This window comes from Pteropus medius, unplaced genomic scaffold, assembly GCF_902729225.1.
Source record: "Pteropus medius unplaced genomic scaffold, Ma_sr-lr_union100, whole genome shotgun sequence".
Taxonomy (NCBI): Eukaryota; Metazoa; Chordata; class Mammalia; order Chiroptera; family Pteropodidae; genus Pteropus; species Pteropus medius.
The window spans coordinates 4025609-4040586 of NW_024346150.1; the positions used below are offsets into that span (position 1 = coordinate 4025609).

At 36.9% G+C, this 14978-nt stretch overlaps 1 protein-coding gene and 1 pseudogene across 9 annotated transcripts in view; both read right to left on the minus strand.

Moving 5' to 3' along the window:
- NTRK2 (neurotrophic receptor tyrosine kinase 2) overlaps nucleotides 1-14978 on the minus strand; it is a 319040-nt gene that overhangs the window by 232091 nt on the left and 71971 nt on the right. For all 9 annotated transcript variants that reach the window (XM_039875643.1, XM_039875642.1, XM_039875641.1 and 6 more), the window contains one exon: nucleotides 10127-10226. In XM_039875643.1, coding sequence (XP_039731577.1) covers nucleotides 10127-10226 — 100 coding nt within the window. The remainder of the gene's footprint in view (nucleotides 1-10126; nucleotides 10227-14978) is intronic.
- Nucleotides 14826-14944, minus strand: LOC120613031 (uncharacterized; annotated as a pseudogene).

Below are 14978 nucleotides of genomic sequence, written 5' to 3' on the forward strand. Positions count from 1 at the left end.
GAGAGATTGTTTTAGAAGAAACATGCTGGAGAATTAAGGGGTGAAGTGACATGATGTGGGCAATTTGTTTTCAAACAGCAAAATGTTAGAAGAGAAGTTGAATCTAGGTGTTCAATATACAGATGTTCATTGTAATCTGCTTTCAATTTTCTTCATGTGGAAAACTTCATAATAAAAAGTTGGAGGAAAATCAAGAGCCACATATATGGCAAAAATTATTTGGAAGAAGATAAAGTCAGGCAAAACAATTCTTTGTATTCTTTCTAACTCCATGGGAAACAGGAAGAGAGTCAAAGAGGTGACAAAAAAGTTAGATGCAGGCCGGAGGAGCCTGGTAACCTGTCCGCAAGTCTAGCCATAGTTGGAGATTCAAAGGAACCCTGAGTCTATCTTTCTGGGAAGACCTAAAAAGGTGGCCAAGAAGCCAGAACAATTCCAAGCCTGTAATGGCTTGAGAGGGATAAAGCAGGGAGACAACAGTGTGTCTAGACAGAGAGAACTGAAGTCAGTTTGATAGTATTTCTTGTGTCCCCAAAGCTCCAAGGATGCCCTTGTAGAGAGGTGCGTGAAGATGGCAGAATGTGGTTAGGAGCACAAGATAATATACATGTGATTGCCCAAACTGGTGGCCAAGGACAAGTGGAAAAATGGACAACAGAGGAGCCATAGAGAAATGACCACCAGTGGCCACATAGACTTCCCCTCCCATGCAATGACACTCTATAATCCTTTATGCACAAACTCCTTCGCTGCCCAGAAACTGAGATGCAAACCAAGGAAATAGAGAAGAGCGTGAGTGACTAACTTGATGGAACAAACTGAATTTTCTGTGATTGCCCATAATAATCTGAGGTTATCCAGAATGGTAGGAAATTAAACTCCTGCTACCTAGTGCAAAAAGGACTAAAATTAGATATTTATTGAACTATAGAAAAATAAATAACATATCTTACACAGTCTGTGCCTGAAATATGTGTCTGCTCCATTCTCAATCCCATCCTAAACATTTTAGCTATTCTTCTGCCCACTGCCACAGCATCACAGGAGTGCCAAGATATAATGTAAGGAATAATCATTATGCGATATGCAAATAAATGTACATCTTTTTTTCCACATTCATAGAGGAAGAGTTACATGGAGGTAACACAGAAATTATTTATTCTGGGCTATGGAATGTGTGTGGCATTTCGATATAGATAAACCTAATGTTCCACGGGTTTATCTCAAACAGAATAGCAAAACCATGCTGTGAAACCTGACTCGAAAGATTTGGAAAACAACTCAGCTGTTGATCTGCAACCTGAAACCCACACGATTCCAGGAGGAGATGCTCAGAAGGGCTGTCTCTCTTTGCTCAAGCTGGAACGTCAAAGGTACTCCTGACAACATTCATACTTGATGCAAATCAACAGTAAACAGAGTCATTTGGAATGTCAACTAAATAAGTAGTAATTTTGGTTTATCACTTGGAGGCAACGCTTTTTTAAGATGATCACAAGTTTAAAATATATCCAGGGATATTTAGTTTTGACCATACAGATATAGTATTTCATATGTTATTAAGTAAGAAGATTGTGGTTCTACAGGACTATATTACACACCAAAATAATAAAGGATATTACCAGAAGCTCATAGCGGATTCTTTTAGTGAGTGTGTAATTGTTTTGGATGATTTTTGTACCAGAATGGTAGATATTAAAGCTTGAGGGGACCCTCAGATGCCTTTCGGTCCTTCACTGTTATTTCTGATCTTTACACAATTTTCTTTTACAGATGATCCAGGAAGTAAGTGTGGGAAAGGCTCAGTTGGGCGGTTGACTCTACTCAAGTCTTGCCAAGACTACTAAAGTTGACAAGCATGACTGTTAATAGAAACACCACCTCATTCTCAACATTCTCCCCTCCCACGTCATTCCCACTGTAGTTGGGAATGAGATGATCTTTCTGCTTTCAAATCAGGATATTAATCTCTACTAAAGACTTAAAGAGTTGGAATGCAGATTCTCTGTCTGTCTGTCTCTCTATCTCTTTTATTCTCTCTGTCCTGAGACCAATAAAGTTCCCAGATGATCACAGAGGAAGCCAATGTGTTTCTACTTTTGTTGACACCTTGATGAAAACAAAGATCTTCTAACACCATTTGTCTGGCCAAGACTTGAGAAACCCTCTCATTTTCTCCAGTCGGCTATAAATGCATCAAAAATCAAAGCCAATTTTTGTTCAAAGAAATCATTTTATCAGTTGTGACATCCTCTGTGCAAAAGGGAACCACCTTAGAACAGAAGGCTCAATGAGTTCTTTCCTAGATTTAAGATAATGGTTATTAGGGGAAGGAAGGCTCTCCTCCACCTCATACCCCTGCCTGCCCTCTCTGCCCATTCCGTACAGTAAATGATCCCCCAAAAGAAACTAGTAAAACCTAGTACCAAATCAGCCAACCAAACAGATTTTTCCTAAAGCCCACAACAACTTCATCAGATGAAATGTTCAAGGGACAAAAATTAAGACTTTGCAATAATTTGTGCATAGTGTCTTCAAGGGCTGAAGAGCTTAAAATTAATACATGTTTCAGTCGCTTTATATTCATAATACATGCCCATTAAGTAGAGAGATGTTATAATTATAAATTTTGCTACAAACTCAGCAATTAAACCTTAAGATATTGCTATATACTATAAACATTTAGGACATTTTTCTGCAATTCAGACTCACTGTAATTCAAACAGGACTCTCCCCATACTCTTCTCCTTAATTATGTATTACTATACCATAAATCTGAAAAATTATTACCTCTTATAGAATTAGTTCAATGAGCCAGGCACTAAACTAAGGACTGATTTAATTATTTTCACTTGAGACATGGGTATTATTGTCTCATATAACCAAAGAGGAAACTAAGATTTAGAGTTTAAAAATTTGCCCAAAATATGGTTAGCAGGTGGGCTATCTGGGATTTGAACCCAAGCTTGTCTGACTCATAAGTCCCCAATATTATATATCTACATCCTTCTAGGTTTGAAGATTTAAGAGTTAACAACTTACAAACATGAAGGATGTGAGGTATTCAAACAGTCTATCTTCTGAATCACCACATGCTGATTTAAAGCTAAATTTATTCCCATAGTTATTCGGTATTCTTGCCCAAAATTAAGTAATATAAAATCAGAGCATATGTTAGAATTTAAGCCAAGTTATCTGTGTTCTTCATAAATTCTGAAAAGCTTGTCCACCAACATCAGATGCTAGGAATGAGGAAGAACAAAACCAAAAGTGAGAGGAAAGAATGTAAAATTAGGAAGCACAGTGACGTGGAAGGACAAAAAGAGCAGGGAAAAAAATAAAAGGTTAAAATAAAAAAGAAATGAAGAGGGAAAAGAAGAAAACCAGCAGGTTTTCTGACTTGGGAAATCCTTTTTAAAGTACACCACGATCTGTGTAAAGAGGTCAAAATGAGTTCACTACAAAATTTACAGAGGACCAAAGAAGGGGTAACAATTTTCTCTGACTTTTAAGGACAAAATCTAATTTCTTAAGGAATCCTTTACCTTTTAGAGAAACTAATAGTGTAGGAAGTCCCTACACAATACTTCAAGCACATTCTACATTTTTTATAATATATCCAAATGATAAGAAAAGAAGGCTTGGACTAATTCTTTTCTTTCAATAAATTTCCAATTTGTCAAATTACTGAATAATTCTTTCAACTCATGCCTTTGAAATTTCTGAGGATTTGATTGTTACTAAAAAATTTTGTTCTCTTCCAAGAGAGCACCAAGATATACTTTGAACTCAATCTGAAGCTGGGGGAAGGCAGTAAAAACCTACTTTCTGTGATGCTGCTTTGTGAGGTTTACATTCCCACATTATAAGACAGAACCAACAATGCTCATGACTTACTTTACAAAAAAAGAGATAATCACTAAGTTCTTCAAGAGTTCTTTTTGTTTTTATTAGTTGCTTTCTGATTCCAGAAAGTTAAAATAATAGTGTTAGTCTCCCTGAAAATGGCATACTAAAATTCATTCAAATATCTTTATTCTATATACTCTGAAAAAGATAGAGTACTTGACACCAAGTTTTAAATTTTTTTCAAAAAGATTAAAGATATAAGTTTAAAACATATACACAGAGTAAAACTAGTGAAGCAAATAGTAAAAAGTATATTTACCACCTTAGAGGGGAGAAGGCTTCCTAAAAAGCAAGACACAAAAACTAGGATGGAAAAGAAAGACAGATTTGCTCCTATAAAATGATAAATCTTTTTGTCAAAGGAAACTTTTTAAAAAGTCGAGACTAGAAGAAAATGTAAGCAACATATATAACCAACAAAAGATTAATATATATAATTTATAAGTCTGTAAATCAACAAGTAAAAATAAACATTTCTTTTTGTTCTTCACATAATAAAAATGCTTAACCTTATTGTTAATCAAATATCACTTTAACTGAATTGGCAAAACTATAAGATTGATAATATCCGATATGAATAAAAGTATATACAAAGGGATACCTTTATATATTCTTGGTGGGAGTGTAAAATGATAAAGCATTTATGCAAGGTAATCTCTATCAATATTTAAAATATACTCAGATTTCCTTTGGCAATCCATTTCCAAGTATCTATATTTATATGTAACATATATTGAAAATATTTTTCTGAAAACCTGGTAACTGTAAATATCCATTGAAATAAGACAATAAATTATATTTCATCAATAATAATAATTAGTATTTTTATACTAATTACTAAATGCCAGGAACTTTCCCAAATGCTTCATATACCCTATGAAGTAAATATATACAATTTGTCTTATCACAACCCTATGAGGTAGATACATACAATTATTGCCTCATTACAGATGGAACTTACTGAGGCAAGAGAGGATGAAAAACTCACTCGAAAGCAAACAGCTTGTAAGGGGCACAGTCAGGTTTCATATCCAAGTAGCCTGATACCAGACTACTTGGAAATACTATTAAAATGAAATGGAGTAGATGCCTAGGTACTCATATGGAAAGATCTGCAAAGCAAATTGATAACCCTTAAAAAGATACATCCAAAAATAGTATCATAATTTTTTATGGAACCTAAAATAAATATATTTGATTATCTATATAATAATCAAAGCTACATGCTTTATCCTTTATATAATATATGCATTCTAGGTGATTAAAGAAGGTTATCTTTAAGAGCGGAAATGGTAATGGGAGAGGAAGGTGAAGAGAAATTTCCACTTTTAGCTCTATTTCTAAAGTGTTTAAAATTGTGAAAAACAAGAATGTATTTATGTGTTACTATTACAACTTTCTAATGTTGTTTGACTTTAAAAATAGTGGGGTGGAGGTGTTGGGGGTGCATATGGAAAACAGTTTGTCCTTACAGATGTTTCTACAACTGTGTTTCTGGCTTTTGGTCACATTTTTCCTTCTTTTAAAAGTTGATCCAAAAAGCTGTTCAACTCAGCCTCCTAAACGTTCCAAAATTATTTTCAGCTCATAGAAAAGGCTTTAACCTTCAACCTCTTTAGTTTTGGCCCCACTATGTTTATGACTATTTTTAAATTGGTTGCTGTTGAAAGATATTTAGAAGATCATTTATCAGAGAAGAAACTTAAACTGGAGGCCTTGAATCTAGAGTTAAGAAAACCTGGCTCTGTATTCTCAGGCAGTATAGTTTATTCGGTCAATTACTAACTGGAAATATCTACAGCTCAAATGGCAATGAAGGCATATCGGTGGTTTACGTGCAAGGAGAGGAGGGTGCAGAGGAAATATACAGGCTGTCAATACTGAATGAGGGAAAGGCTTCTTATTCCAGTTCCTCGTGTGGGATCTCTTAGAGTCACTCAGATATTTACTCTAGGACAAAGAATATATCAGTATTTAGGGAATAAATATCTTATACAGACTTCCATCACGAAATTCAAGGAACACAAAGCTAATGATCACAACTATTTTTATCAGTGTGATGAGTGCCAAACCCCCTCCATCCTTCTGGCTCTCTTATATTTATTTCAGCCCTGTATACCATTAATGCCATCAGGCAGGGCTCCTGACATGAAGCATTCTAGGAAGACTTCACAGCCCTTTGGCCCCTAAATGCTTCCATCTCCCCATCACACACACTTCTACATCTTCGATGAAGAAAGGGAGCCAGGAGGCAATGTGACAGGTAAACACAAGCGAGAGCATTCGAAGGCCTTGTCGCCTGTTCCTTTGGCAATAAAGTTGCTCTGAAAAAGTCTGTGAGCTCTATTTCAGTGGATTAAAATTAAAATAAATCAGAGGCAGCCTTAAGAGAAAGGGGATAAAATTATGCATTTAGGTACAGGGGTATCGATATAGATGTAGATTTAGATAGATGTGTTATATTTTATACACCCTTATTAAACATACATATAAATGATCCAAATACAGGTAGCCAAGCCCTAACAGAGGGGCTTTATTTGGAGCTTCTGCAATTATTATAACTAGGTATTTGACCCAAAAGTAATAGGGTGGTATATAGAGCATAGAAAAAATGGACTGGGGTAAATTCTACCTCTTGAAATTACTGAAACAGGGTCCCTAATCTCTTAGACAACAGTAATGAGAAGCTAAAAATGTATCACGTGATAATGAAGGATAAATGCTAGGTTGACACCAAGATAGAAGCCACCATCTGTCATTACTGCTGGCATCAGAACTGGACAAAGCCAAATATTCTGAGGCCACACATTCAAAGCAGAGAGGCATAAACTAAAGATGTTCATGTGCAAAATGGAAAGCCAAAGTGAACCTTCTAATTTAAATGACAGTACTTATTTATAACAGTATATGAAAACCTAAGACAAAACCTGGACAAAATGACCTCCTGTCTATGACCATTACTTACTCGGGATGATTAAATTAAAAAGTGGGGTGAGAGGAGCTTGACCCCTTTTAAAACTGTTTTCTAATTAACACAATAAAGTGAATGAAGTTGAAAATTCTCTGTGATCATTCATTCAGTCAATTAATATTTACTGAGTGCCAGCTTTGGGCTTGGCACTGGATAAGTAATGCTGAACAAGACCAATATGAATGTTGTCACCATGGAGAACACAGTTTGGCCTACCTGCTCTAAACTACTCTCATCAGTATTTGCTTATAGTCAATCTACAAAACAGAGAAAAAAAACCCTATGAAGCTCACAGTCACATAGATCCATCTCCAAGGAACACAGCTCATCAATTGTACCCTAAAATCTAGGTTTAACTCCCTGGTTTGGAGTTTAGAGAACACCTTCCCACGGATGCAATGCCATCAATAAAGTTTGAGTTCTCAGGTCAATCTGTAAAGCTTGAGTAGCCCTGCATTTAGCCACAATGTGATTTCAAGAGTTTCCGGTTTGTGTTACCCTGGGCCCTTCAAATCAACAGTATTAAATTATAGTTTAAAACCCTGAGGCTGCAACCACGGATCGAAATAGTCGACGCTTAAGACTGAAGTGTGCAGTGCCGGGGATGGGCAAAAAGCTGGAAATGCCTATGGGTCGGCTGGCAGCCATCTCCAGTCTCAGTCTGTTTCCAGGACAGGAAATAAGAATGGGGCTAGAATCATCTCGAGGGCAAGAATGACATTTGGAATCATTGGCCTCTCACACAGAACCAAGCCATTGGTTCTGGACAAGGCTACAAACATTTCATACCTTGTTACCCAGAAATCACAACTGACATATTTTCTAGTTATTTCATAAGTATAATAGTGTTTTTACATATTCTTCTCTTTTTCAGACATGTTTTTTCAGCAGTAATCCCAGACCTAATAGTTTTTAAAGTACATTAATGTACATTAATTTTTAAATACCACTTCTTATACAGTTTTATTTGATTCATTGCATGAGCCTCATCTCCTACATCCCCCAAAATCATCAACTCAGCATCTGACTAGTAAAACAATAACCTCATTGCAGACCCGTTTTGTTCGAACTGTGGCACAGACGTGTAGCTGAAAATAGAAAAAAGAAGCTATTCTAAAAAAAACTGTAAGTCTCTGGGACAAATTTTTTAAAAACTATTTAATTTATGTTTAGAAATAAGAGAATGAAACATACTGCCTGAAGGAAGTCATTTACTGGCTCTCTGATGAGGTTAAACAAAATCTTTCTTACAAATCATTAAAGATACCCTTAGGTTTCATGTGGAAAATGTAGGTGCCTTAGCAGTAATCACCCCCAAATTATCCAAATAAAATATTGTTTCAGTTTTAATGCCAGAATCTCCGTATGAAATATAATCTTCTCTGAAACAAAATGTCTGCCTTTAATTCTTTTCTGTCACTAAGCTACAGAGAATATGCTAACTTTCGCAGATGATTCTGTCAGTGGTTTTCCTAACACACAGCTGGGGTGGGGAGAGGCTCCTAATATTGCTCCTAGGGTTCCTAAAGCTTTTGCTGGCTCCCAGAAGGACCTGGCCATATTCTCTCCCTGAAAAGCCCATGACGTGAAAGATATCAAACTAAACTCTCAAGGCAAGAAAGTGACAGCGCTAAAATCTGGCTCTCTCCAGTAAAATCTATGCTTGGGGACATCCACTCCAAGTGTCTCTATGGAAAGGAAGCACCTGATCAAAATGAGGAAAGCAAAATGCCATGGTAGGTGCCTAACATGGAGAGAGCAGAAGCGTGGCCATGACCTGTTGCCAGCTGAACATGGGAACCCAGAAAGGTCTGCAAAGCGATGGGTGAGTTTGGCCTCTCCCATATCATGTCATACTCAGAAAGAGATCTGGTAGCCCATGTTTATCCTGTCGAACAGTGATTTTCCAAGACTGCTCGGGCAGCACTAGTGTCCCTTGGAAACTGTTAGAAACGCCCATTTCCGGGCCCACCACAGACCTATTAAGTCAGAAATTCTCAGGGTGGCTCAGAAATATCTTTTCACGAGCCCACCAGGAATTTCTGATGAAAAGTCCACCACCATAGGACTGATTAAAATCACTGTAGGATAGTTCCTCTCCCAAGACTTAATTTAATTGGAGAATGAGAGATCTTTCCTCCTCCAAAAGAAATATCAAGGATCGGCAGACCAAGGGTGAGTCAGGAGGAGGTTTGGGGGGCTTTAAGCTCCAGTTTAGCACCACCCCTCCCCATTCACTATGAGTTTAGGAATCTTGGTCATAGGCACCAACAAAGTGAGAGCAGAAAATGTCAGAAATGGATATGATCCACCATAGAGCCCAGTGTATACTGGGAAACTTCCTGCTACTGAAACATCCCCTTGCAAGTAAACAAACAACATCAATAGTAGTTTTAATAAATCATATAGAACAATAAAACCTACCAAACTTTCTTTCCAATGCAACTAAGACATCACTAAACCTCACAGCTTTCCCAAGTTAGTGGTTATTTGTGAGACCACACAAAATTCAACAATAACATATCAGTCAATACTTAAATTTATACTTTAGAGCAAATACTCTTAAACCACTGAAACTCTTAGCTATTTATATAACAAGAACATTTAAACAAGCTTTCCCCCTAAAATTCATTTTCAATTTTCAGTATTCTAAAAGAGACCAATGATCTATTCTTGGCAACATAGTCCCTCATTTTTAACCAAGCACTCAGAATTTTTCCACTTAAAAAAGTCACTCATTCACAAAGCTTCAACGTACCACCAGTGGCTGTTCTTACTTTACTTCCCAATGCTGTTCAAATTTCAAAAGATGAGAATCTGAAAAAAGCTGTAGCAACACCAAAAGCACACATCATGGATAATCTAGAAGTCGAGCAGCAGAAAGAACCTTTCTGCACAAAACACACGTGTCCATAATTAGCCTACTGCCCCTGAGCCTCACCTGCCATTCTGAAGCAAAAGGAAAACTCAGGTTCTCTTTGTCTATACCATTATTAGTCACTTGATACTCAAGAAACCAGTTCCGTGTCTTCTGGAACAACTGTCTTCAGGAACGTAGGTAGTGCTGGGTAATCAACATTATTTTGTCTGTCTTGGTTTGTAGTATCATATCCTTGTTGCTATTTTTTCAGCCTTAAAACCTAGTCATCGTAAATCTAGCTGCTTCCTTCTTGAGTGGTAATTAGCATTAGTCATAAGCCAAAAATAATTCCACATAAGAAGTAAAATAAACACAACCCTTCTTACCTTTCATGCCAAACTTGGAGTGTCTTGCCAACTTCAGCAGAAACAGCATTACCAGCAGACAAAATCCCACTACAGATGCAATGACCACCACAGCATAGACCTAGAGAAAGGAAGGGAGGGCAGTTATGGCCTTGCTAATTAGCTCCCTGTATCTAGATGTGATGATGATGATGACAATTAATATTTATGGAATGCTTACTCCTTGCTCTTCTAAGAATTTTATGCACATCAATTCACTTAATCCTCAACAACTCTATAATGAAGTACGTAGGTCCTATTATTATCATCCCTATTTTACAAATGAAAAAATTCAAGTTAAAGGTTATAAAAATGGGTATCTAATTGATATTATATAGAGATGTAGATATATGTAATAGATATATAGAGATTTATGTAATATATCCATATAAAGATATAGATATTAGCTATTTTAGCTATTAGCTATATTAGCTATACCTATATTAGCTATATCTCTATCTCTTTCTTCCTATCTATCTGTTTATCTATATACCTACCTATCTACCTACCGACCTACCTGGAGAAGAGAGAGAAAAATATAAATGACAAAATATTGATGATTTTTTAAATTGGTGAAAGATACAGTGGGATTCATTTTACTATTCCCTCTACTGTTGTGCATGTTTGAAAAATGTCCATAATAAAAATGTTTTTTTAAATTGGCTATTGTTGCTCTTAGAAGTCAAGGTCCCCTGGAGCAATGAGTAGACCTGAAAGGAGCAGAGGACACTTGTGAATGAGTTCGCTTGTGAAAATTCATTGAGTTGTAGATTTATGATGTGTGCACTTCTCTATATGTATAATAGAGGTCAATACAAAGGTTTTTTTTTTTTTAATTTAAAAATGTAATTGCAAGATATGGATTATACAAGTAGAGAGATTAGATGCAGATCTATGTGAATCCTGTCACAACCCTAAACTGGGGATCACAGAGGCACAAGAGCATGAAGCTAACAGCAACATTTAGAAACAAAGAGTGACACAAGGCTATATATCTCATTCCTTTCCTGCTGCTCACCCTAATGTCCTGCTTCCCAGAAAAGTGTGATTCTCTAAACCAAGGGTTGGCAAACTTTTGCTGTAAAGGGTCCAACAGTAAATATTGCAGGCTCTGGGGGCCATACATCTTTGCTGGTATGGTCTGAAAGCAGCCAATAGACAATATGAAAGCAAAAATGCATGACTGTGTTCCAATAAAATTTAATTTACAAAAAGAGATGGACAGCTGGATTTGAACATAATTGCAAGACTCTTGCTCTAAACTGTCTTAGATGTCTACACTTACTTAGATGCTTAAACTTCATTGTTAATCTGCATAACATTCCTTAAGATATTATTATTCTCATCTGTGGTAATCATTAGTACTGTTTACCAAACATCTTTGTTTTTCCTTGTGTTTCTCTTTGTAGGATTCACTTCCTGGCTCCATTGTGGTGAAATGGGTTCATGTGAATAGTTCTGGCCCATGATTTGAGACTTGTGTCACCGCTAGGCATAGGAATTCAATGCTACTTCCAGCTCTTACACTAAGGCAGTAAGTCCCAAACAGAGATAATGTTGCACCCAGGGAACATTTGGCAATGTGGGGTTGTCACAACTAGGGGGAAGGTGCTACGAACGTCTAGTAGGTTGAGGCCAGGGATGCTGTTAAACATCTGACAGTGGCTAGGACAAGCCCCACAACAAAGATTTAGTCATCGATAATAATAATGTCAGTCGTGCCGAGGTTGAGAAACTCTGCTATAGTGCTCTTTCATCTCTGCCATAAAAAACGCTAACTTTCTAAAAATGGCTGCCTTGTTAGCCTAGTCTTGCCATGAAGATGAGGCTGGGAGAACTCCCAGCCAATATATGTAATAAAGCAAGAAACAAACCTTTGTTGTTTTAAGCCACTAAGATCTGGGGATTTTTGTTACTGCAGCATATACCCATCTCACAGCAAGGGGTGGTAGTAAAGAGTAGAGGTTAAGAATATGGGTTCTTTCTGAGTTTGAAATTTAGATTTACCACTTATTAGCTACATGACTTCAGAATTATTTAACCTCTCGGCATCTCAGAATCCTCATGTGTGAAATATGGAATATAATAATTCTATCTTGCAGACTGTAAATCTTCAATGAGTTAATGGTCTTGGAACAATATCTATCTACAATACATAATATATTAGTGTTGGCTATGATGATGATTATGATGAAGATAAAACAGATTTAGAAAAAATTTAATAAGCAGTCCAAGATCACACCTTTCAAGCCTGGGATTTGAACCAATCTGCCAAAGTATAAACCCTGTAACTTATCTATTATACTACATCTCCAAAGCATGTGGCTGAAGTGAAGGGAGGATAATAAAAACACATGGCTAATCCTCCTGCTACACATTCTCTGATGTCAGATGGGGACAGCATTAAATAAGTCACAAAGCACAGAAAAGAACACATGTCAAGTGCTTGGCCAGGGTGGAGCAAAGGTGTGATAACTCTCTTCTCTGGCACTTCAACTATGAGTGGCTCTCCTACAGAATGTTTTTGCAAATGTTTGAGTATAGACTAAGCTCTGTCTCCACAGCCTATTTACAAACAGAACGGTAGTGATTCCTAAGGAGCTAATTATGGATCAACTTGTTCTAACCAACACTATTTCTTTCAAATTTACCTAATGATTTGGGGTGTATTTTTAAATCTTTATTTCTAACTAACATTCTCATAGGAAAGAGATCATAGTATTTTTATCTCTAAGTTTCTTTAACCTAGTATTAAATTCTGCAGGTAGAAGGGATTATACAAATAAACAAATTTAAACTGTACTTTACAGATAAAGAAGTTGGAATGGAGAAAGGAAGAGGACTTGACCTTAGTCCCAGGACCTCCTTATAGTCCCATGGTATAGTCTCTTACCACTCTGGAAAGTTCTTGACTGGCATTCAGGAGACCTGGGCCCTTACGTTTGCAGGACACCCTTTATCGGCTGTGAGAGGAAGAATAGATGCTTCGCTTCTCCGAGCCTCTGTTTCCTCGTTTGTATATAGGGATAAGAATATCTATCCTGTCTTCTCAACATCATTAAAATATGCTTAAGTCAACTGGAAAATGGGAAAGAGTTCTACTGCTGAAAAGCACCTAACGATCTGCCAATAAATATTTAAAGCAGTTCTATTGAAGCAGTTCTGAATATAAAGAATTCTTTAATAAACAAAGATTCCTTTGATAATGAGAAGAATCATTTCTTCAAAAACAGTATGAGAGATACAGTTTCATGTACTGTGTATGTGTTGGGGTAGTTATGGTCTTTATGTGGGAGAGAAGCAGGGATGAGTTTGTTTGGTTGTTTGTTTGGTTGGCTGGTTGGCTGGTTTTTATCTCAGGATATCTCTTAGCATAGAACAAGGAGTTGCCCTCCTCCAAAAATCCAACAAGGTACAAGGGGCACTTGTCAGACCAGGAAGGTGTTTAAGGCTGTCTTCCAACTGGTCTGACAATATCTTTAACTTTTGCCTCAGCTCTCTGGCTCTTTTTCTAATCTAATGATCCTCAGTGTAATCAGTGACTGTTTATATATCAAATATCTGATGCACGCATAATTTTAAATTTTTCTCTACATTAAAAAAAAAAACATTGCTTTGCACCTCTCATGCAGATTTCTAGGGGCCTCATATGGAGTTGTACTATACAGACTTTGAACAAAGATTATTTTCACTGATCTTGCCTTCTAGCGGCCTTACTATAGACAATTCGAACATCACTGAGATATGTTAGGGGCTTAAATTTATCATTAGGATTCAAATGAGGAAATCGAAGTTGATGTAATTTTTAGTAACTGGGATATAAACACACTAGTGGGTTTAACACATGTTCTTCGGATTCCTTATGGACACAAACAACTTTCGCAAATCAAGAAACATTAAGCAATTTGATATAAGAAGAGAAACTGAAATGATCGCACCAGGCAGGAAGTAGAAAGCACTCTACGGCTGAATTACCAAGGCATCTGTCCTTCTACTTCAATGTAATGCATATAGTCATCTGTGGAAATGTGTGTTTGTCTCCATATACTGGACATGCATCTTTTGAGCCTCCCATTCCCACTAGTTCAAATATACATCATATCTTTTTATTACTGTGTCAGACCCCTAACTCATCACCTTGCTTACAATCTCTCTGTTCTGCAACCCATTCTACAATATTCACCATAAGTCTAATCAGTCTAAGTTTTACTGAGCACCTCCTAGGTGCCATGCATTATTCTAGCACTATACAAAGAATCCTACTAAAGAATCTAGGGAAGGAAAAAGACATTAAACAAGTAAAAAAATGCAAGGTAGTCACAGATAATAATAACTACTCAGAAGAAAATAAAACAGGGTAATGGCTGCCTGATGGCTACCCTAGCTAAAGCCATGTGATGACCTTTGAGAAATGCATGCTTTATAGAAGGAACAAAAGATGTTAAGCCTATAAGACAAGAATAAGGCTGGAACATACTAAAGAGCATTAAAAAATATACAGGTGGTAAGCAGTGAGGAGATGTGGGAAATGAAGTCAGAAAAACAGAGCTGGGCAAGATACATAGGGCTTTGTTAGCCACCATGAAGAGTTGGGCTTTTTTTTTTTTTAGGCGAGGCAACCCTTGGTTGACCTCTCAGATTTCAAGGACCTTGTCAGCTTACAATCCCTTATTTTTTTTTGCCCCTACAGCACCTGGTCTTCCTAGGTGGTCTCCCATCCAAGTACTAACCAGGCCCGACCCTGCTAAGCTTCTGAGATCAGATGGGATCGAGCTTGTTCAGGGTAGCATGGCCATAGACACGAGTTGGGCTTTTATAATAAAATTGTACTACA